Source organism: Oryzias latipes, chromosome 13, assembly GCF_053564925.1.
Source record: "Oryzias latipes strain Hd-rR chromosome 13, Olatipes_Hd-rR_3.1".
NCBI classification, from domain to species: domain Eukaryota; kingdom Metazoa; phylum Chordata; class Actinopteri; order Beloniformes; family Adrianichthyidae; genus Oryzias; species Oryzias latipes.
Window position 1 is genome coordinate 11348682 of NC_136249.1, and position 25012 is coordinate 11373693.

The window sequence follows — 25012 nt, forward strand, 5'->3', positions numbered from 1 at the left end:
TTGGCTCTGTGATATAAGGACTTCTGAATTGAAAGTACCAGATACAAATTACATCCTGGTTACCAGGTAACCATTACTTTGTTTTTCCTGTATCTTGTATATTATTTACAACATTTTGTTCATTAAAGATGCAAAATAAGACAGCAACAACGGTGACTGCTTGTTTAAGGTTAGACTTAGTGAAGGAGAAACAGTAACTCCATTTAGACAGCTATTATTTGTCTGTAACACATTTATTCTGTTTCAAGTGAAACATTTTTAGTCCATATTGTGCCTCCTTGGCTGGTTTATTGTTCGCGTCAACATTTTTTATTTATTTATGTTGTCTGAACTGTGTCAACAACTGTGTGAACACATAATAGTAAGGGGAAATTCTTATCCCAGCATGGAATAGATAATCTGAGGAGATCCCTTTCTTTGTGATGATTGTTAAAAGTCTTAGTTCAGAAAGACAATAATTAACCATGAGGCACTTTTTTTCTTGTTAATTAAGGTCATTCACAACAAACAGTGATCTTGCAGATGTAGCTACGTTGGTTATAGTAAGAGTTGCTTCAGAGGCATAAGTCAGAGAAGAGACCTCCTTTATGTGTCAGTCTCTGACACAAGAGCATGACTTGGCCCAGTTATTTCTGCTGATGATGCAAAGTCAGCAAAGTTGTTTTTCGAGAGGCTGTAAGATTTTAAAGTTCAGACTGAGAATGAGATATATAAGTCTAGCAACAGCTATAAAAGGAAAAGTGTATTTTCGCTAAAATTGCAACACAATAGAAGACTTTTAAAAAGTGATAATAAGATAATAAGAGATCAATAAGAGATCAATGCAGGAAATATCTCCTTTATAGCACCCAAATTTGTTGAGGTTGGCCTCTAATACTGATTATTCATTTTTTCCAAATTTTTGCTCTGAAATGATTTTTGTCCATTAAGGAAGGCAATACTCCTTCCTATGAAGTATTCATTTGACTAAGCTAAAAAAGTTTGTGAACTTTCAGAGACTTTAGCTACTCAGTCCATCTTCTACAGAATAAAGTTTTGCAGGAGCACACTTTGTACTGAGAGGTTAAAGCTGCTTTCTGTTTCATCTGCATTTCTGCAGAGTGCAGGTGGTCAGCAGTTATGTCAGGGGTGTTAGTATATATAGACCACATTGATGACGCTGTGGTGTATTTTATAGTTCTGTTAAAGGCTGAAAAGGTTATGTCATTAGATCCCTCAAGCAATGAAAAATGGGTTGTGTCACATTGATGCAGAAAAGTTGTTGGGCAGAGCAGGAAACTATTTTGAGACTTAACGTAGATAAATTAAAAGGGGCCAAAATAAAAGGAATTCGTGGTACAGATTTCATCATAGAAAATCTGTTTTACAAGCTAATATATTAAGGAGTGCCCTTAGTATCTACAGCTTTTCTTTAGAAAGCTGTGATTCTTTTGTATTGTGTGGCCTCAATTGTTTCTTTACCTTATTTAACAAACTAAGAATTGAAAGAAGAATTGATAATGTGCACCAAATTTGGATTCTCTATGGATTGCTGCGATTACATCGATGCACTGCAAAAACAGGCCAAGAAATGTGTTAAAATATAAAAAAAATGTCTTTAAATACTCCAAAAAAACTGCCAATGGGGTAAGAAAAATTGTCTAACAGAGAATTTTTTATTTTACTAAATAAATTCAAATCCTCAAGACGTGTTTTCCTTAACTGACATTACTTTTCTTTACCAGATTGCTTTTCTTGCAAGACAGAAAACAGAATGTTATTTCCTTAAAATTCCTCTTTTGCAGTGTGGTAAATACAACATGCTGTACATATTTTGTATTTTATGGGTCGTATTGCTGGTTAGCACAATTTTGAAGAATAATTAAACCAATCAATCATTATTTACTGGCCTGCAGATGTCAGGCTTCATCAGGCTTAAATGTGAGCTCCAAAGTTGTATTGCAGACATATAAAGTCAATCTCTGTTTTTATTTTAATACTTTTAGTTTTAGACCCCGTGAGTGAGTATTCATCACTATTGCAGCCTTAATGGGACTAATCATCCCTTTTGTGAAAAAAATTCAGTAATTGCTGCATCCCACTTCATGACAATTATCTTCACTACTGAATGTTGACACATTTGTAATTAAGTTATTGATATGTTTGTACTATAACCAGAACAAAAACAGCAAAACAAGAAAGACTGCATTCACAAAGGCATCTAGTGTGTTGCATTGAAGTCCTGCTGTGCAGAACTTCCGTCCCGTCATTGTGAAAGAACGTTTTTTTTGTAGAAAAAATAACTGTAGAATGTTATTTCTTTTGAAGTTACCATTTTCTTCACTTTTCATATCTTTCTCTATATTATGCTATTTTTTTCTGGATTAACAACATTATATTATGATGAGCAATTTGGAGCAGTTGAGTTTTCTACAGATTTCTGGGTAACTTACTTTTGTTGTGCTGTGTTTGTAAGTGTTGTGTTTTCCTAACGTCACTGTTGATAACAGTCAACAGTTGTGTCCTCTTGGACAAAAAGGTTTACCAGCACTCATCTCATTAAATGTTATAACTTTATGCCTTCATGAATCATTGCCCTGGTTTGGTTTTTATGAGCAGTACGATGGTTTTGTATAAAGTTACAACCTTGTAAAAATGATCAAAAGAATTCCCTGAAGAGTATCATCAGACTCTGTTGACTCAGGATGTTTGAAATGAAGTGCTGGGCCAATTTTCATGCATTATGGAAAAATATATTTACTTTTTGATTGAAAAAATTTTGTAATGGCAAAATAATTTTCTATTGTAAGAGTACTGAAGCCTTAATGTGGGAAATATGGTATTGACTGACATAGCTGGTTTGAATTCAGATTCCAAAATGAAAATGTTTTTATTAGTAGGATCCTTCATTAGAAGCCGTTTGCTCACACTACCTTAGTTATTCCAAAGATTCTTCAACCAATGCCTTCACAGGTGGGATGAAAGCAAGAGATAAAAATATTTCAGATTGATGGTATAAAATGTTCTCAAGCACTGTTGTATTATGACTCATTATGGCTCTAAGGGGCTGTCTTTAACACTAAGGCCGATTTAGAGCGTTCTCCAGTGAGCTTGGATCACTGTTGGTCCTCCATTGCAGAACTGAAACTTGTCTTTCACACTTCAGGCTAAAATGAGTTTAAAATATAGTAATAGGGCAGCTAATGGGCAAATCAGTGTCAGGTCTGTGGTGATGATTGTTGACACGCAGGAGGTGGAATATCTTCCAGCAGATGAAAAGAAGATGATCTTGCCATAGAGCTGCAGGTCGTAGAGAAAACCCATTACTGTCCGTCATTTGGTGCAAATGGAGACATTCTTATCATGAAATGAGTTGACTCGGTGGTGGGGATGAGTTCTAATTTAATACTAGTTTGGGCAGCCAATTATTTTGAGAAACATTTGAGGGGGCCAATAGATCAATTGATCTATGGAGGGTGAGGGTTAATTGTGCCAATATTGTACTTGTATCATCTAAAATAAGTAAATTGAATATCTGTTACCTGGTTACTTCACAACTAAACAGTCAGTTTCCTGTTAATGGGAAGGCTGGCAGGTTGGCCTATATTATGCATTTAGACATTGTCCTAAAAGTCACTTGTGGTTGGTCTCTGCTGGCGCTACTAATGCATAATTCGCTGCTACTGCTAGCGCCAGCTTCAGCAACCGGAAACCTGCGCTTACTCAAAATCAAAACAAAGTAAGCAATAGAGGACAAGAATGAGTTGAAATAACGAGTGATCAAATAATGTCAGCGATGAACAGCAGACGAAAACTACCAACAGTGGCTAGGCTCTGCTGGAACTGTGAGCGACCGAGTGAGACGAGAAGTGAAGTGAGAGGCCACGCCCTCCCTTGCATCGACCAATCAGCACCAGCAGCTACTTTAAAAGAGAGCCAGAGAGAGCAAAGAGCGCTCTGGTTTTCATAAAATATTTTTGAAATTTAGACTGTTTGCATGGAATCACGTTTGGGGGGCAGTCCTGGTATCTGACCCCCGCCTTGGCTATGCCTAGATCCAGGCCCGGGTAGCAGTAACGTTTAGCTCCTGCTTGTCCTCTTCATGAACTTGTTGATAGTTTCATGTCTGCTGCTTAGTGGACACTGTCATAAAAAGCTGACATGACGGGATAATAATGCGGGTGGAGTGTTACTGGACATGACACCCGCTGTGGGCTGGAACTGACTGGAGGGACAATCTGTGGATTAAAACCTGCCACACTATTCTCCATTTAAATACAGTTAAATACAACTGTTAGAAATAAAGCTTTATTACTGTATCTATGATTTTCATTGCTTGGATTATTTATGTTTGTGAATGATCTCCAAAACAAGTAGAAGAACTCCAGTCAGATAGTTAAACACCTACCTGACTCACAGTTTATTCCTTAGAATCTTGGTCAAACAAGCACTCATAAAGCTCCAGCTTTTAATCTTTAGACTTTAGATCAATTATAGCAAAATTAACGAAAATGAAACGTAGGTTTCTTTGAACATTTGTGAACTTGAACTATTTAATGAACAAAGTTAAAGATGTTCAACCAGAAATATTGATGGATCCACATCTCACATTACATAAACAGTGACCTTTTGAAAACCTTAGTGTAGCATTAAGAGTTTTGAGGATTTACCGAAGTCAAATTGAACATTTTGCACAACAAGAGCATCTTTTCAAGCCAACTCCAACAACAATAAAATTAATAAATTATACAGTAGTTTATAGTTAAAATGATAGCTTTATGGTTAAACAAATAGGTAGAATAAAATACATGTAATAGGAAAATAACGGAGCATGGAATGTTAGCTATCAGCCAACGTTCTCACAGATAAACATCTGGATGTAGACATGGATCTGTGGTTTTACAAGATAGGTGCTAGGTGTCATTACACCCTACTTTGATAAAAAAAAACACAAAATCATTGGTATGAGGGTAACATAAACAAATCGGTCATTGGGGTGAGTATGTGTCGTCAAATGACTGATTCCCTGTCAGGCACATCTGGAAGAGAGCAGCTGCATTGTCCGACTTGAATCTTCCGCAGCTGTTTTGCTCCCAAGAGGCTTTAATATCATTTGAAAAACTGATGTTTTATGGTTTTTAGGCTTGGACTACCCTAATTACATTGTACATCCAGCACATGTATTTACAAGACAGTCCCTGGCATGATACACATTTTCCATTTGAGGAACACTTAAAACACCTAAATCTGTTCATATCAATGCTTTCTCCTCTGGAAAGAGTCCAGATCATGAGCTTTCATGCTTATATGGTAAAGAAAAACCCTCTTCTGATTCAAATAAAGGGCAGAAAAGCGCATCAAGGCCACACCTGCTATCTGTGCAACTATAAATGGATAACCTGCATACTGGGTCACGCTGCCTTACATGGAGAGGATCAGAAGGGAACCAAAACACAGTTGGAGAAACATACATGTTGGAAACTTAAGTAACAGATGTCCCAAATTCCAATGAGCCAAACAGCCTCCAGACATTTCTTCCCGTTTTAACGATCTGATTTGATCACATCCTTGCGTGTGAGAAGAAAATGTCTCCTTTTTACTTCAAAACTGCTGGATCTCCTGGAATCCATAGTAAAAATAAAAACACTCAGAACTCTATCCAATCCTTCCTTGATTATCAAATAGTTATACTCACCATTTTAGTTACACCTCGAATTTGGGGTTATATATATATATATATATATATATATATATATATATATATATATATATATATATATATATATATATATATATATATATATATATAAAAAAATCAGGTTGGAAAAACACGGAAAAAAACATTGTAAAAAGAACGTTATTGTTTATTGTTGATTGGTGTGGGAAAAAATGGGAGACCCCTCCACAACTTTAACCTCTTTCACTCCTTCAAACCTGAGTTTAGTTACCATAATGTAAGAACGTGTTTTTCTAGTGTTTTCACCATTAAAGGTGGTGCTAAATTGAGTAAAGTCCTGGATTAAATTATAGTTTGTGAATTGGTGACATATGACATGAATGGGTTAAAGTGTTGTGCTTTCTCTGTCCCATCAATAAACTACCAACACAAGTTTTAGGATGATCTGTCAGCTTTATAACTGGGCAGCTGAAGCTAAAAGCTATGGTTCATAACTTTTAGAGCACCTAAATGAGGATTTGTGGGACACCATGAGGAGGATAAAAAATAAAGAAACTGCTAAAAATTGGATGAAGATGACCACAGAGCTGACTCATGTCATCATAAGCTGTGAAGTGGACAGTTGGATCAAAGCCCAGAGTTGAGATTCTGCAGGTTAATGACTTGAGGACCCTCAGAAAAGGCTGTGAAGCATGGCCACAGCAGTCCGAGGCGGGGGTTAGAATGGTTTACTGACTAAAGACCCCACAGCTATGAAATAATGAGCTACGACTTGAATAAGTTTAAATTGACTGGCCCAATTAAGGACAACTCTTGTCTCTCATGAATGCGTGCACAGAAAATACCCTCATGTCCCTTGAGAAATAATAATGTTTTTTTCATTGTCTATAAACATGTTTCAAATCAATATAAAAATGGTTAATGTCACATTTTTTGGAGTTGTTTTTGCCTTTGATTTTGGTTCCTTTAAGTCCCAAACTAACTTGAAGTGCTTGTTATTGTAAAAATGATTGATCCAGTGTGTCTCTTTTGACAGGAACCTTGGGAAGAGTGGGCTCAGAGTGTCCTGCTTAGGACTGGGTGAGTAAACCTCGCTTCACGTCCTCTTCATGCAAATTCACAAAATTATTACAAACTTATTAGAAATGGAATTTAAGTTATTTGTCATTTTCTGTGGTGCTTCAGACGCTATAAAGGAATTTGTTTCTCACGATTAAAGATCCCTTTTTTATTTTTATTGACATTTACTGCATCTATTCTTAGAAGACAACAGAAAAGATCTTTAATTTAAACATATGGGGTGTTTATTCATTATTACATACTTAACTTTTAAGATTTTAAGACAGAATAACATCCATGCAGATTATCATTCAACCAGGGAGATTATATGAAATTGTTAGGTCAAACTGCATGTAGGTTAGACTTTAGTGCAGGTGGCACCATCCCTGTTCCTCTTGGGCTACTGCCCTGCTTGTTTTGGAACTAACCCTTACTGGTGAATACAGGCTGTCTGCGGGCAAAAATGGGCAAACCTGCTCATGGAATGTGTTGATTTTTTTCTGTGGGCATGCTGCGGGCGGTATGTCATAGCAAACACTTACACAACAGGCAAGGGTATATAAGTGTAAAGTAGGTGAGACACAGGCACATCATATGGATGTTTTTTTTAAAACCCCCAAACCATGCGCACTGCACTAGAGACCATGTAGTACTGTTCAAGCTCCTTGTGTACTCCTAGCATGCATCAGAACGTAGTTTGTCTGTGCATCTTATGCTGTATCACCCGCACCCACCATTAATGCAAGATTTGCGCAGTCAGTATGAGTCAGTACTCCCACCTTATTAATGACTAGAGTGTGGCAAAAGAGCAGCGTATGAAAACATCACCCCTACATAAGTGTGTGTAACTTACATTATCCCTACAAATACTTCACAAAACATTTAACACAATGGTACGTTCCATTTTCATGACATCCCTTGAAGTGGTGAGAAAAGCCTCAAGGGAACTGCAAGGCACACATGTGCTGTCTTTAAAATCCCACTACGATCATCTTTTAATCTGAAGCAAAAGCCTTCCTAGTCTTTTAATTATGATTATGTTGTTTTTAGCCCAAAGCAAAAATCCGTGTCCCTTTCTAGGACATAATTTATACAGAGCGGCAGTAGTTCATTAGAAATTCACCTTTGAGTTGTAGGCGAGACTGTTGGTGTGGAAGTAAGCCTGCCCCCATTTCCCATCAACACTCGTCACACACCCAACCCAACATTAGTGGTGCAACAAAGAACTGGCGAGCAATGTTGGAGTTTTCCAGCTGTACAATTTTGGGCCATATATCAGCTCAGACAGGGAAAACAAAGACGTTCATGGATCTATTGTCTGCAAGTGGATGCGTCTGAATGGAGCAGAGCAGGGAGCTTGTGGCCATTTGTTGTTTGAATATTACAACTAAAAGCTTTTTTAAACAGCATATTTTTATCATTTCCTTATTCAACATGATTTGAATAAAAAATACGTAAAATGCAGTTATGAAGGGCCTATTTCTCGCTTTTCCTAAGCCTTTCAGAGTAAACAATATCCATATACTGGTATAAAATAATATATTACCCTTGGCACACTAAAGAATTTACTTTAAAACATTATCTATATTTACAATAATATGTTACCTTGGCACACTTAAGAATTTATTTTTATGAAATATGAGTTACGTTTCAAAGTTCATTTTGCTGCCTGAAAGTAAGATGCCTTGATCTCTGAGTCACCGGCTGGGTGCCGCCCATTTCATGACATCAACCTAGAGTCGGCCATGGCAGCATATCTGCATATTTTCCATAAAAACAAACAAGATCCAAAACTTTGCAAAGATGGATGTGCATATATGTGCATGGATGTGCATACCGTCCCTGCCAGGATGGTGCTGGCAGCGCAGACTCTACATGGAAGGGGCGGTTCCTCATTTATCTACGTCAAAATGTGAGAACCTGCTGGTATTCATGGGTGGGGGTGGGGGGCTGGTGCTATTAGGACAGGTTTTTAGAGTAATGTAAATGCATCAACGGATCAATATCCCGCTTTGGGGTTGTTTATAGGGAGGAATGAACATTATAGTACACTTAAAAGTATATTTAAAAGTTGATTTTTCGTCACGTAGGCCCTTTAATCTTAATTTTCTTCACATGAGGTCTCTAAGATGCATGGACAAAATCTGCAGTACCCATATGGGTCAAACACCATATGGGTGCATGTGACTAAGGCTATAGGAGAATAATAAAATTACTTAAAAGGGTCCAGCACTCGTCCACAGCCTTTATGAATTGAGTAAGCCTCTCAGAGAGATGAATGTCTTCTACAATAAAAGATAGACCAAGTCCAGGTGACTGTTTTTTTCCCCTACTACTTTAATACTCGTTTTTTAGAGTAATTTTAAATGACCAGTGTGCAGAGATTTGTAAGTGAAAGTTCTTAACCTTTAGACATCAGTTTATAAAGTTGTTTTTCACTAACACAGCCTTCAGCTGAAGGTCAAAACAGAGAAGAAGTGAAGGAAAGAAAGTATAAAACTAAAGTCACAGGCTAGAACAAGCAATGACTGTTTCAACAAAGAGAAGATGTCATAAAGAGAGTGTAATACAGAGATAACACTTTATTACTGCCCTCTTTATTCTTTGAATGCCTTTAGATCTACTGATCCCTTCACTCAGATTCTCTTGGTTGTTGTGAGAGATGTTTTATTAACTTAACTCATATTTTATTTGTGTGATAACTGTTTGGGAGATTGATTTTTTCCTTTTGATTTTATGAGCAGCTCTTCAAAACTGTGCAGCCTTCTGAAGATCACTGCGTCTTTCATGTTTCTCTGCTCAAACATCTGCCAAAAGACTTAGGCATGCTAAGAGATAATTTAAACATGGTACAAGCATCATTCCCAGCACATCATTCCCAGTTCATCACCAAGTCGGTTTCATCGCCACTGAAATATTCATACCACTTTTCCTGCCTAGATGCTTGTTAAAACACTTTAAAAGTGCAAACACAGGTCTGTTTCTCACAGCTGCCGGACTAACATCTGTAAATCATTGAACAGATTCCTGTTGGGGATAGAAAACAACTGCATTTGATTTGAAGGTCAAACCTTCCCCAACTAAAATGTTGATGAGCCAACAAGTGTCCAAGTGATTAGTTAAAACCCCAGCTCTCCTCAGAGGAGACCTTGAAGGTGCAGATCAGACACCATCCACACAAAATAGATCTAAACTTCTGGCCCCCGTGGGACGCACGCTAAATCCAGCTTAGACAGCCGACCTTCATCAGAAGCTTTATCAGAGTGTTTCTCATCGTCACATGTCTAGATACAGGAGAAAAAGCATTTTATTCTTTTCAGATCTACATGTTGATTATAATTACATGGATAGTGTTTAATTGCGAGTATAAAAGTAAGAGAATTTTACAAAAATGTAATGGCCCAACAGGTATTGTGGTGCCATGCAGTGTAATGTGCTGCTGACCCCGGTGGGGGTCTTAAAGCTCTGACTCAAACTAGTTTTGCTGCTGAGAGCAGAAAAGGTCAGTCTCATAGCAGCAGACTGTTGCACACTGGGCCTGGACCCGCATAGTGGTGATGCATGAGACTGAACAGTGGTATCTTGCACAGTTGTGTGGTTTCCCTTTCTCAGTAATCAATAAAAGGCGCCTCAGACCTGATTATACTCAACAAACAGATCTGTTGGTGGGCATTCAGCTGTTTGCTGACGGCATATTGACTTGTGAACATTAAGATCTCCACACCGATGTTTAAAAATGGACCGTCAAGGTCGAGTTTTGCCCCCACTGGATTAGTACTTTTTTATTTTAATGGCACCCTGTGGGCTTGGACACTGAGCCCACTGAGCTCCTGCTGGTGGAGAAGCTGTAAATCCCTGATGGATCTTTGAGTCCAAGCCTACACCAAAGTGAAAACACTGAATTGAAGTCTAGTTTTGGGCTTTACTCTGTGAAGGTTTTATGTTTCACCATTGATTGCATTTGAGAACTGGCTCCAATGAAATGAAGTCGATTCAGTCGCCATTTTTTTTTGCAATTTACTCACTAGAGCCAGATGTCGCCAGTGAGCAGTGATTTGTTCCAATTAGTCAGAGTCATCATTTCCATGGCAACCACACTCGCCAAGGAGAAGTGAGCTTGTTGGAAGTCAACACTCCTACCACTTGAAAAGAGAATCAGGAGAATTTGTCAAACAAATGTTTTGGACGTTCAATGTGAGACCACCTACTTATGAGGCATCTGATTGGTCAGTTTACAACTTCAATAACTGACACTATAGAAAAAAATGTATGATGTATGGAAAAAAAAATTAGCAAGAACATGTTGAAAAAATAGGCACTTGAGATTCATAATTACTGATATACAAAATATGGGCAAGAATGATTATTCTGACAGTAACAATGACTGAGTAATAACTGTTTATTTCGTAAGAGAAGTCTATGGGATTTTGGCTTCTTGGAGCCAGCAGGTACTTTCTAACTAAAACGCATGGGGGGGAAGGGTCACTCTGTCCAGTTTTCATAGTCATATGTTTCAGTTATAATATTTATGACAAAATATACCATTTCTGCGAGTCTGCAGAGTGAATGACCAAGTGCGCTCCTGTGACTGTATTTTTGTAAGTTTTGCAGCTTCTTAAAAAAAATTAAACACGTTGCACTGAGAGTGAGTTTGCCCATCATTCTTAGCCATGTAACAATGATTACCCACGCTTTTGTGGAGCTCTTCAAAATAAATAAACCTCTGAACACCATCTGTGTCTTCCATGTATTGTAAATGAAATAAACACAGACACTGCTCCATGTAGCCATCAGGCTAAAAACGATTGGCTGTAGCTCCTCCCACATGCGTTTGGGGCGTCAAGTTTATGAATACATGTCCAGACAAAGAAAGAGCTGCTAATTCGCCGCACATCCAAATAGAGCCAGTCGATGTGAATGTAACGCTTGGAATGCATTCGATGTGAAAGCAGCATAAGAATATGCAACTAGGTGATTCTTTTAAATTTTGTGGGACGACCGCCACAACAAAGAACTAATCAGTCGCACAAAACAAGTAATGGAACACAACTGCAAGCATGTGTTTTCTGTTGTTGTGGGTTATGTAAACTAAACCAAGGGAGGTACACAGTGAAGGGAATCGCATGTTTTCAGAGGCAATCTGTGAGAACAGGGATGGAATCGCTCCAGCCTCATTTACATAAGAACTTCTTCCATCAGAAACTCTTCTCTCTGAGCTGTGCAGAAATCTTTTTGCATATTCCCATTCAGCAACATGCCGGCTGTTAGGCTGACTGTTGTAGAAAGGGAGCAAAACTTTGCTTTAAAAAAACACAAATTTCCAAATATTCCCAAAACGTTTAAAGTCAAATTTGACTGAAACAAAAGTGACGTTAGGCTTTTAAAGCAAAAACATCCAAATTTTTATGGTGATTTTATATTTCTAAAGGCTTAGACAGCGTGACTTAGGGAAGGAGGAACTATGACTATGTATTATGACACCACCAAGGGAATTTGTTGCATGTAAGGGAAACGATGAAATCTCATTTCACACACCCTCTTTATTTCAGGCACAGGGGGATGCAGCAAAAAGATGAACATAAACCTCCTCATCTTTATTCTCTACACCTCAAGATGAAATCCATCCATTAATCAGAATAATGTGCACATATGTGATAACGATGCTGTGAAGATCTGTCCTTTGATTTAGTTCCGTGGCTTCACTTTCTGCATTGAAGGCCAAACACAGTTGGAATCAGAAAGTTTACAAGACTTTCTGCTGCAGATGCTGATGCCCCTTCAGAGTTCTGATTGTATTAAATTAAATGGGAAGAATATAAAAATGAAAACATCCAGAGGGGCTTGAGTGTAATTTCTTAAAACAATAAAATAAAAATGGCTGCTTTGAAGCTTTTACCACTAATGGCAATTACTTGAAGAACCTAATTTTTGTGGTATACACTTGATCACTATCACCCTCTTTGTGTTTTTTCTTTTAGCTCACCCAACGTTTTCTTAAAGTCAACTTTTAAAATTGTCAACAGTACAATATTTGCATTCATGCAGGATTTGCTGTTTGGATTTGTCAATCTTCAGGCAACAGCAGCCTGAGTTCAACGGTAGCTGCAAGAGTTCCTGTCATGTGCGGGGGGTGGCTCGAGAGCCGGTAGGACCCAGACGCAGAGGCGGGAGGCAAACAGTTCCAAGGCCAGGGGGTTTAATAAACAACAAACAAAAGGCGCTGCAGAGCAGGATGACAAAACAAAAACTCACTGTGGCGTGGCATGAAACATGGCATGAACGGACGAAGACACATGAAGACGTTAAACACACGACCAGAAGTTAATGGACCAGCCCAAGAGGAAGGCAGAGACAAGACTTATATACAGGCAGGGCAGACAAGACACAGGTGAACACGATCAGGAGAGATTGGGACCAAAGGAAGTAAAACTCAAGAAACATGACAAGACAGGAAACCTTTCAAAATAAAATAGGAAACAGAACCAAACAAGACAGAACAAGAACTAAAGCGAAAAACAAGACACAACAAACTCAAACCATGACAGTTCCATTCCGATTATCTTTAAAATCTATTTTCAAAGTGTTCCCAGTGGTCTTTTAATCTTGATTTTTAGGCAAAATAACAAAAAAAAAACCTGTCGATTTCTAGAACATAGTTTTTGCAGAGCGGCAGTAGTTCCTGAGAAATTCACCTATGAGTTGTGGGTGGGATCCTATTATCCCCAACTGAAAGCTCTCTGTTTACGCTCTCTCCCACTAGCTTATAGCCCCTCACACCCCAACCTAACATTAGCGGTGCTGTGCTGTGGCAATGATGAGGAGAAGCTACTTTTCTTCTGAACGTGAAGGTTTATTCTCTCGTGCCAACTGACTTAGGCGGGCAAATCTCTCTCTCTCTCTCTCTCTCTCTCTCTCTCTCTGTATATAAATAAATAAGAGATTGATTCGTCTGCAAGTGAACACATCAGAACAGAGCAGAGCAGTTTGTGGCCAAACAAGCAGACTTTCTACATCACAAATAAACTCTTCAAACTGCATTTGTTTTCCATCTGCTGCTAAACTCATGCAGATTGAATAAAGAATTACTCTGAAATGCTATTTAAATCCTAGTTATTTTTACATATAGATGTCCTGCCTCATAAGAAAAATGCCACAAGAAGATGTTAATATCACCAAAAACATGACTTTCATCAGAAATGGTCTTTAAACAATGGCAGGTCCCAGAGCAGGAGGCGTTCTCATGTGAGATTTCTTTTACATGAGAAAATGGTAAAAGATAAACCCCCATGATTTCCCTCTTGTCTGCGATTGTACTTTTTTTTTATCCCCGCCACAAGTCTTTCCTTCCTAAAATAAACTCTTCCCCATTCTTCCTTCCTCTCTTCCCTCATGGGCACAGTTTTCTCAGAGCTCTGTCTCCTTTCAAGCTGCTTGGTATTTAGAAAAGAAACTGCTTCTGTAGACTGAAAGAGAACTTCCAGTACTTCCTCTAGAAATGATAGACAAGGAAAATGTCTGTTTGTGTGGATTTGAATGGAAAAAAATAAATGATCAAAAGTTGGCCTGTGTAGCAGTTTGTTACACAGACTCACTTCCTGTTTTTGGACTGATGCCTTCTTTCTGAAACTGAAGGCAAATGAGCTAAATCAGATTTTTCTAATCCACTTACATCACAATTTAATTCAGTTTCTTTATAAAATGTCAGACCACTACCAAGGTTATCGCAAAGCACAACCAAAAAAAAAAAAGCTTTAACCTTATTTATTACGGTTGTTATAATAATTTTAGTTCAGGTCATTCTAACAACAAGGACCAAAACATCTAATGTGTTGGAACAGCTTAACGAGTCTCCAACCTGAATTGAGTATTTGCATTGGTTCCTGTCAGCCCACACACTGCCTGCAACAACCTTAATTGGTTGGAAATGTGGAAAACTGTGTTCTTATGAGCAAACTCTTCTTCGTTTGCTGACAAAACATAAAAAGAGCTAGTGATCAGCATAATCAGAGGTTTCTGCAGCTCTGCACGCTCAAATGTTTTTTCTTTTTTCTTTCCTGTGGTGTTTCACTCCACACACAGCACATGATAAAGGCTCAGATGCTTTTCCTACATTCTTGCTGCACCGATGCAGCATTACAGATTGAGGCGATCCTCAAAAAGAAAAGTCTGGAAACCTTTGCAGTCCTACAGCATTTTAGGGAGCTATACCTGCTAAAGAGAGATTACATAAGAGACCAATTTCTTCCGACGCGGTATTTGCCTTATCTGGAACTTTTCCCTGATCCTATTAAAATCCCTGTAGTTTAGCAGCTTTTTAGCATTTAAGGTGTGTGTACTGATGGTGAGCAGAACCAGAGAAAACTTTGTTTAAATTGACCATAATATCAAAAATTGTTGTCTTTCAATATCATATACTTTAATGGGAATTTTGTATAATTTTAAAAATAATAATAAAGTTAGAAAAATGATGTGGCTCAGAGACTAACTGCAAAACTGCAGTGTTCTCAGCTCAGAAAGATTTTCATGGCTAAGACGGGAGCAGGATTAAAAGTTCTTTTTAAACTTTCTCTTTGTGATTGAGATGAAATACCAAAGGCATATTTATGGTATATTTATTGGCACTATTTAGCCCTGAAAAATGTTGCATACCCCAGCAAAGTCTCTGTATTGCCACTGCAGAGCAAAGGATTAAGAGCAAACTCGGAGCCTGTGGACAGGGACAGTTTTTGCAATTTCCTTTTTTTTGTGCTGCTGTGTTTTACCATTATGTCTAAGGATAAAAGTAACATTACTGATACATAAAGGATATTACTAAAAGAAAAAAAAGAAAAATTGATTAATAGAAAAAAACAGAAAAGATGGTATACCTAAGACTGTAAATTAGAAAAAAATGTTAAAACGTTTGTTTTGTGAGTGTGTTTAATAACAGCAGTCTTTATGATTTATTATGCATTTTCTTCTTTTTATTAAACAGTCAGACCTTATTCTCTGGTTCTGATGTGAATGCGGTGCAATTTAACAAACGGATCTCCTTCAATTTCCATGAGGCCTGCATGGTGGCACAGTGGCCTCTCAGCTGGGTCCTTTCTGTGAGGAGTTTGCATGTTGTACTTGTACATGGGTGGGTTTTCTCCAGGCTTTCTCCCACGGTCCAAAGCATGCTTCATAGGTTAATTGGTGACTCTTAATTGCGCTTATTGGTGTGTATGTCAGTTGGCTGTGTCCGAATTCCTTCACTACTCACTATATAGTGCACTATATAGTGTACTTTATAGTGCATTCACCATTTTGTAGTGCTTTTCGAACCTACAATTCCTAAATCAAGTGCCCTAGAAATTGCCCAGAAGTCTCTGTGAAAAACCAGTGTGCATCGATGCTCCCTTGATTGGAGAATACAGACCACAATGCATTACGTCTGAACAATTTTTGCAAAGAATATTTATCTGAATGTTTGTTTTTATAAAATATAAACATTTTCATCGTAAGAACACAGTGGATTTATTAATTCATTAAAACGCTCTCATCAATTTGATTTGTGAAATCGATGACATCATATTCACCGTAGTAGTGAGCATGGTGTCCAAATTGCTTTTAAAATCCAGGGCACTACTTAGCTATATAGCTTTTTAGTAGTTAGGGACATGGGTGGTAATTCGGACAGAGCCACTGAGTGTGTGGCCCTGCAACAGACTGGTGACCTCATCAGTTGTACCTCACAGCGGCCCCAAAAGATATTCATGGATGTTTTCTGCTAAAAAGTTTTCAACACGTCGTCAATGGTGATGAGTGGAACTACACTGAAGGAGAAAGAACCCATTCATCCCTCTTAGATTTTTTTGTGTCTTGTTACAAACTTGTATGACAGCAATAATAAAAGACATGCATTTAATCTCCTTGTAAGTTTTGCATGTCATTGTGCGAAGTTAAAAAAGAAAAGACACTAAGGTAAAGATAATTTCTCATCCTATAAAAAAATATTTATCCCTTTTCCAAATTTTTTTAAACTTTTCCATCAAATGTGTCCTTGTGTCACATGTTGGAGTGTTAAAATGTGGCAGTTATTTTACAAAAAAGGATTTGAGTCAAGAAGTCACATACCTGATTGAGTGTCTTGCCTTTGATGTTGGACTCTTCGTGTGGTTTCATTGAAGCTGTGAGGTTGTCTGAATGACTAAGGTTAAAAAAGTGACATTTCAAGCATTTTCCTTCGTCTGCTAAAGAGGTATAACAAGAAAACAAAAGATAATTGTTTGTGGGGGTTCTTTGCTTTAAACAAAACATTGAGCTGGGTTCGAGAAGAGCAGTGGCCTTGCCATTAGAGCTCAGCAGGGTTTTCGTCCCACGCTGGGCCTCAGACGTAGATGCTGTCAGTTGTGATTTCATTTCCACTCAGCTGGAGGCAGCTTGAAAGAAGAGTTATGCACATGGATGTCTGAACTCACACACTGACAATAACACCCACATCCAGGGTTTTTTCTTTTTTACATGCTGTAAATGAATAAGCAGCAGAATTAACTGTGATTCCTGTACCTCTGGTGCATCTGAGGCTTCGTGTTGCTAAGGTTACTGGCAGAAACACTCATAACTGTCTGTATATGAAGAACCACACCTCTGCTGAAACAAGTGTGGTTATAATTCTCATGACGATGAAGAACTGCTCCTCAGAACATCAAGGTAATTCATCATGATGGACTCTCTCCTGTGGGTGTCATCTGTAAACCAAACCTGACTGGAGTTGATGGGATTATACAGCCTGAATAATGAGCTCTGTTCTATGGTAACATGCTGTCTGGTATGATGAGCAGACAGTTTTTTACTTCTTCAAAGCCCTGTCTCTCTGTATCATTGCATGACAGCTGAACACCAGAGGTCATAAAAGTCAGAGGAGGAGCTGTCTGTTCATTTAGTGTGAAATTATGAACATGCAGGGCCCACGCTGCGTGTCAGAATGGCGGATAAAAGATTGAACGTGACGGGAAAATGGAGCTCAGGGAGAGGACGGCCGTCCTGTGATCAAAACTGAGTTAATTATTTCAAAAAATTACATTTGACAAGGAAAATTTTTCTCATTTCAGGCTGAACTAAATGTTGAAAAGAGACACACATCATGGAATAAGCAGTTTTAGAAGATTTGTTTTGTACTTTTTTCATCCTGTATTTTAATCAGCACAGATCACACAGGCTTTTTCCTTTTTGGTTTTCCTTGAGTTGGATGTGAAATTTTTGGCTTCTGATAAATATGAAACCAATTATTCTATGATTTGATAATCAAACTGAACAGGTTTTTTTATTTAGAGTAGAACAAAGGTTTTTTTCTGATTTATAGATCAGGCTAACAGATTGTTCCTCTGATTGGGAAAAATTTGTGTACCGGTACTTTTGTGTTTAGCCGATTATTTTGTATTGGCAGCATGGAGTTATCAACTTTAAAAAATGTTTATATTTACAGTCCCACTCTAATCGTCTTTTCATCAATTGTCAAAAATTCCCAGTGGTTTCTTAATTTTTGTATTTAAATAGTATTTGAAAATGTCTCTTTACCGAAAAAAAACAAAACCTATGTTGTTTTCTAGGACATAGTTTCTGCAGAGCAGCAAAGGATCAGAAATTCACCTCTGATTTGTGGGCGGGATGTTACCTTAGAATAAGCCTGCCCCCATTTCACATCATCCCTTTTTTACGCTCACTCCTGCTAGCTTACAGCCCCTCACACGCTCAACCTAACATTACGGGTACAACACAATGGAGAGCAATATTGGAGCAATCCAGCCAAACAGTTTTGAGTCAGATAAGCTCAGATGAGGAAAACAAAGACTATTTTTCTGCAAGTGGATGTATCAGAGCGAAGTGGAGCAGAGAGTCTGTGGCCCGCCCATCATATTTTCTGTCACAAATACGCTCTTTTTCATCTGCACTTGATTAACAACAATTTAAATGAAAAAATACCCAGAAACAAGAGTAGTTCTTTTATCGATCGATCGATCCACCCATCCATCCATCCATCCATCCATCCATCCATCCATCCATCCATCCATCCATCCATCCATCCATCCATCCATCCATCCATCGATCCATCCATCCATCCACCCATCCATCCATCCATCCATCCATCCATCCATCCATCCATCCATCCATCCATCCATCCATCCATCCATCCATCCATCCATCCATCCATCCATCCATCCATCCATCCATCGATCTATATATACATATATGTACATTTTACATTATACTTTTTTAAAGGATTTTCTTTTTTCAACCACAATGAGCATTTTTGCTGAGTTTTGTACAAAACATTCTCATATTTTCAATCAGTACAGCTTTGAGTTCACTAATGTATTTATAACCATTGTGGTACAAACATTTCTGCTATTTTGCGCGATAAATGGCTTCAAGTGATTTAAAAAAATTTTTTTTTTCAGTTTTTAGTTTTCTTATTTTACATTCATGCTATTTTAATGTTATTTTTGTGTTTGTGTCCCATTTTTCAAATGGAAGCCTCTATATTTTGCTTTGTAAGCGTTTACTATGAACTGTTTTGAGGAGAGGTGTATTTGTGAGCTAGTGTGTTGTGCACAATGTGTGTGAGTGTTGTGTGTCATCTGTTATTAGAAATTAGTTATGTCCAATTTGTAATTGAAAATGTCTAAATAAAAACATTTGCATGGGGACTGTGCAGAGGATTCAGGGCCTCCTCCTCATGGGGGTCTTGCCTTTTTTCTGACTTCTCAGATTGCAGGCTATTAACTCAAAATTGTTCTTGTTTTTTTATGCCCAAACTGTGATGAAGAAGGATCAGCAGAGACAAGTTCTTTCAAACAGGTGTGTCTGTAGCAGACAGAAACAGTCACCTGGAAAGATATAGCGGTAATAGGCGCCGACTCAAGGTGATCCACCTGTAAGAGGACAGATTTTTCTCCTGGGAACTCAACAGCATCGCCTCAACCATTGTCAGTCCTGGGATTGGTTACACAGTGACAGAAGGAATGAACTGAACTAAAATGTTTCCTGCCACTAAGATGTCATTCTTTCTTGCAGGTACCTGGGTCACATTTGGAGGACAAATAACAGACGAGGTATGGGGCATTTTTCTTCAATTTTACACGGATGAAATAAATGAAAGCAAAAAATTAACTACCACTGTCCCACACTAAATTGTGCAGTTTTGAGATTTATTTAGGGATTTATTAGAAAGGTACTGGTATATCAGGAGCTGATGGCTCATGCCTCCTGCTTTTCCAATCCCAAGGAAGGCTGGTTAAACAGCTAATTTTGAATGAAAGAGACTGCTACGTCCCATTTCATGGGGATGGAGAAAATAGGCAACATAAAGAATAAATTAAAGCCGGTAGGGTTTAGACTGACTGGGCAGCCGTTTATTAGATGGACAGGTGCGGGAGTGAACACAATGGGGTTAAAGATGGTATTTAGCAAAGGAAAAAATTTCACAGGCACTAGTAAGCAATAAATAACACAACCTAAAGTTCAACTTAAACCAGAGGGTTAGTACTAAACCATAAATGAAAGGAGGACCACAACAAAGAAGGAAAGCCAGGCCTTTTCCACAGGCTCCGACAGCAAGTCCGACAGCAGGGGCAAGCTGAGAAAACTGATTCCTCTCAGGGAATTCAGCTGCCACTGGAACAGGGGCTGCTCAGACTTCTATGCTTCCCGCCCATCCTGGTGATTGGAGGAAGGAAGGAGGCTGCAATCATCTCCTGCAGGAGGTGGAGTCTGACGGTGTGGTGGAGTAGGCCTCTGCAAAGGATGGACATACACACAAAAATACAGACAAATAGCTGCAACAGGGACACTTTTTTATTTTAGAATGAGCAAGACCAACACTAGAAGCGAACACCTTCAAAGTGTCAAAACTTACCTACACAAAGAGGGTAAATCACACAGGCCTAAAACAAAACTACTACCTCAAGATATGAGAAAATGGGGTCAACTTAACCCTTGTGCTATCTTAGATGACCCCACCCTTACATTGATGTGTTCTCCCTACGATGACAAAGGTGGATAAAGGTGGAAAGATTTCATGTAATCCATGGACACACATATTCACACATGCACAAAAAGTGTTTCTCACAAATGTGCACGATGTGTTTCACAAAAACACAGTAAATCTCTCAGAAATTCACAATAAATTTTTCAGAAATGCACAACAGATGCTTCACAAACGTCATTTTTAGGTACACCTGTAATATGAACTCACAGATCGTTCAAATTTTAGACTGTGCATTCACAAACCCGCTTTTATTTGTGAATCTCCCCACATTTGTGAGAGATTTCTCTGCGGTGAATATTGAGACGGAACAGGTCAATGTCACCATTGGCTAATGAATCTGTCAATCAAACTCTTTAGCAAAGCAGGTGTAATCGCTTTCAGCCAATCGAAGCGCCTGTTCGCTAATCATTTTATTTTTAATCCGTGGGGTCTGTGCTTTTTTTGTTGCGAAGCGGACTTGGAAAAAGGGTTTGGAGAAGGCTAACACACGCTAACAACATATAGCCTTGGATGAACATAAAATCAATGCGGGAAATGCCGCAATCTGCATCATGGCTGCACGTAAATACTGTATAAAGCAAAAACATCAGCCTTTATTTTGTCGGAACATGACTGGAAACAAATCCAGGTGTTTGAACCGTTTATAAGGACTGCGCAACATTTCTGCTTTGAAAAGCTCACACACCGCCCCAAAGCCGCTGTGTGAGCTGGTGGTCCGAGCTCTGCTCGAGCAGCTTGCTAACCCAGAGCGGTGGGACACATCGCAGTCCGAAGTCTCCCACACATAAAACAACAAAACGCACACGTAACAAAGCATCCTCCCCTCCCCTTAAACACAAAGCTTTAACTCCGGCTGCTCTGCTCAGAGACACAGTTCGCTCGGTCCACCGGCACCCGAGCCCAGACCGCGCAGGGTCCAGACGTCACGGGTACCCCCCTTGCAAGGGGTGTAAGAGAGGGAAGAGGCGAGGAGCCAGCGGGGCGAGGGCGGAGCTGTGCTGGCGCTTCACACCGGGCGTCCGCAGAGAAGCCGGTCGGACCTGTTTGAGCTCCAAAGCTTTCTCTGGAGCGAAACACCGTCTATGCATGACGTTAAACCAGAGCAGCAGTGACACATGATCGGAATCAACCGTTTACATGGAACACGATCGGATCAACAATCGTCATAACCACCTATCTCGATCGGAAATAAATTTTAATCCTAACGAGTCTGATTGGGGCAGAATATTCCGAACGGCGTGCTTACATGACGCATTTTTCTTCCGATCAGGCGTTCTTTCCGATTACTTTTGTCCATGTAAACGCGGATATTGACCCACATGACCCTGGTACACAACCTTGGACGTGCAACAAGATCCAACAAAATAATAAAATTCCACAAAAATAATACAGTAAATGACTGACAGATTTCAAAGAATTACAAAAGTTATGTTTATCACACAAAAAAGGATGAAAGTCCAGATTGCTGCCATCCATCTTGAAACAAGAAGATCCTCAACAAAACTTTCAGGTGCAACACCTGTCTGTCAGGTTGTAAGGGAGCACCTAAGACATGAGCAAAAACACATAGCTTCAAAAGTTGAAATGCGCTTCATTTGTTACTCCAAATGCTTTACATTTATCCATTTTTTCATATCTTAGCTGTCATTTAGGGGGGAAAGAGGTCAAAATTGGCTTAAACACCTACAGATCAGTGTTCTTTACCACTGAAACGTTTTTTTTTCCCCCAGTCACATTATTTTGTGTTTTTCTCATTTCTAAAACGAGCTTTGTGAAACAAAAAAGCCACGAAATGTAAGACATGAATATAGTTTGCACAGCATTATCACTAAAAAGTCACAACACGAAAATAAAGCTTGACGCATGATGCCAGAACAGGATATAAAAAGGATGATGCACAAATATGAAAAGGACAAACTGGATATTAACCCCCCTGGTCCGGATGTTACCCCACTGGACCGGGCATTAGTTTACCAGACCCAGAACAGTGAAATTTAATTGATACTTTATTGATCCCACAATGGGAAAATTCTTCTCTGCATTTTGACCCATGGGGGAGCGGTGAGCTGCAGCCTAACCGCGCTCAGGAGGCAGTAGTGTTAAGGGCCTTGCCTAAGGACCCTCACTGGGTGATGTTCATTGCTCGCCATTGATATGGTAATTGACCCAGTACCATTGTTTATCCCCCTCCGGGAATTGAACCCTGGATTCCTGCATTGTAGCCTCTCACCTTACCAACCGAGCTACCCAGCCGCTATTACTGCCGTCATTCCTATTCCTTCATATTTACACAGAATAAAGTGGCCACCTCAACCATAATTACAGTTCTCTTGTTTACCGCAGGCGTTACATTCTAAAATGTCCACAGATAGGTGAAATCCAAAAGTCATCTTCAGTTTGTACAACAATTATAGATGCTTTAAGGCTGCTAAACCCCTCACTACACTCTGCATACACTTGTCTCTCTTGTTTAAAAGTTCAAACCATTGTATAAAAATAAGTTTAGGATTAAAGAATGAAAATATAGATTTGATTGCGATCAAAGATTTATGCAGATCTAGCAAATTAAAAACATTCTGTACAGCAGACATCGCAGAGGAATATGATTGACAATAGTCTAAAAATGCAATCAGGACACAAAATGTTATGCAAAAAAAAGCATGCACACACATGCACACATTCACGGAACAGCCAAATGGTAAAAAGTCAACCGTGATAAAGTAGCGGAAATGTATGCTACAAGTTTTTGTTCCTTTGTTGTACATTTTTGGAACTATGGTGTAGATATTGTGATCCCCTTTTTTATAATGTAATTGCATTCAGTTTTTAAAGTTGTCCTTTGCTACATCGCGGTTCACCTTTTACAGTCTGGCAGACCTTTTTTCCATTCAATTTTGCAAGTTTTCTTTTTTTACAAAGGACTGTGTTCTGCATCCTGATTGGCTGTAGATCGCTGTCAGTCAATCTTTTCCATCTGGTGCCTCCTGTACAGAATGCGTCAGCCAGAGTTAGATAAATAGTTAGATCGCATCAGATCTTTGTTTTCATTCTGAAATACTGGACTCATTTTTAAATGAAGGTTTGAACTTGAAGAGTGTGAAAATGTTGATGTATGTCTAAGGAAAGTGCATGAAGTGAGTAATGATGGGTTTTAAAGCCTTAAAACATCTATAATCCTACTTTACAGATTTCACCTATTGCAGTTTTTTTTTAAATAAGAGAATCTCTGCAATTGACTTTACATTTTTATATTTCTGTTGTGCATTTTGGCATTTTGGTGTGGCCCTTCTTGGCCACCATGGAACCAGATTCCTACTCTAACACTTGGCAGTCTAATAAATACCACCCAACATTACTGCTGCGGAACAAACTGTGGGGGCAACAACTACACGTGTTCATGAGTGAACACAAATCTCCTTTGCAGTCTGGGTAACCAACATTAATCAGCTTTGATGTTGCTTTTGGGGTCCTGGCTTTGGTGCTCTGTTGAAGTGGCACATAGGAAGACACGGCTTCTGCTGGGGGACACAAAAAACAGAAAGCTTATGTAACGAAGTTAGTTTAATAACCCCAGGGTTTGATACCATCACATCACCACGTACCCCTAAAACCTTCTTCACTCCATTATTCTGAAGGTCACTGGCAGCAGTATATTTTAAGCAATAACGGCAACTTTACAAGATTATTTGAACTCTGACCACTATTTTAGTGATTTATCTAATGTTGATTTATAAAGAAAACACTAGAAAGAGGCTTTTGGTGCAACGCACAGCAGCAGAGATATCTTCACAGCAGAACTGTTGGGTTTAGGAATCATGGTTTCAGTGTTAGGAAATACTTGAGGCAGCATTTGAGTGCTCTGACCTCTAATGTTTCTTTTTCTTTTAAATTACATAAAACCTAAAAGTAGTGCAGTCTTCTTCTTGGTCCGATGCAACAGAGTAAATTCTTATAGCAGGGGACATAACAAAAACACACCATAAAGATAAAATAACTGACATTAAAGCTTTTCTATTGATTAAGAAAGATGAAATTGTAATCAGTAATCTTTGTTTAAGTCGCTATTTTTCATATCTGGGTTCATCAATATAAAAAAAGGGCTAGCTATTTAGCTAAAATATTTATAAACTTGTACATTTTGATATACTCTTCTCTACTTTTTCATGTGTCCAGAAAATAAATTTGATGATACAGAGTACTCCTTTAAAACAGGTCAAAGAGGATCTGCAAGTCATGAAGTAAATTTCAGGAAAGCATTTCCCAGACATGCTGACTCTGATGCACCG

General features: G+C 38.7%; 1 protein-coding gene across 3 annotated transcripts in view; it reads left to right on the plus strand.

Moving 5' to 3' along the window:
• The window catches only part of kcnab1a (potassium voltage-gated channel subfamily A regulatory beta subunit 1a), a 133955-nt gene that overhangs the window by 81603 nt on the left and 27340 nt on the right, over positions 1–25012 (plus strand). For all 3 annotated transcript variants that reach the window (XM_011482856.4, XM_011482857.4, XM_004075835.5), the window contains exons 2-3: positions 6693–6736; positions 19754–19791. In XM_011482856.4, coding sequence (XP_011481158.1) covers positions 6693–6736; positions 19754–19791 — 82 coding nt within the window. The remainder of the gene's footprint in view (positions 1–6692; positions 6737–19753; positions 19792–25012) is intronic.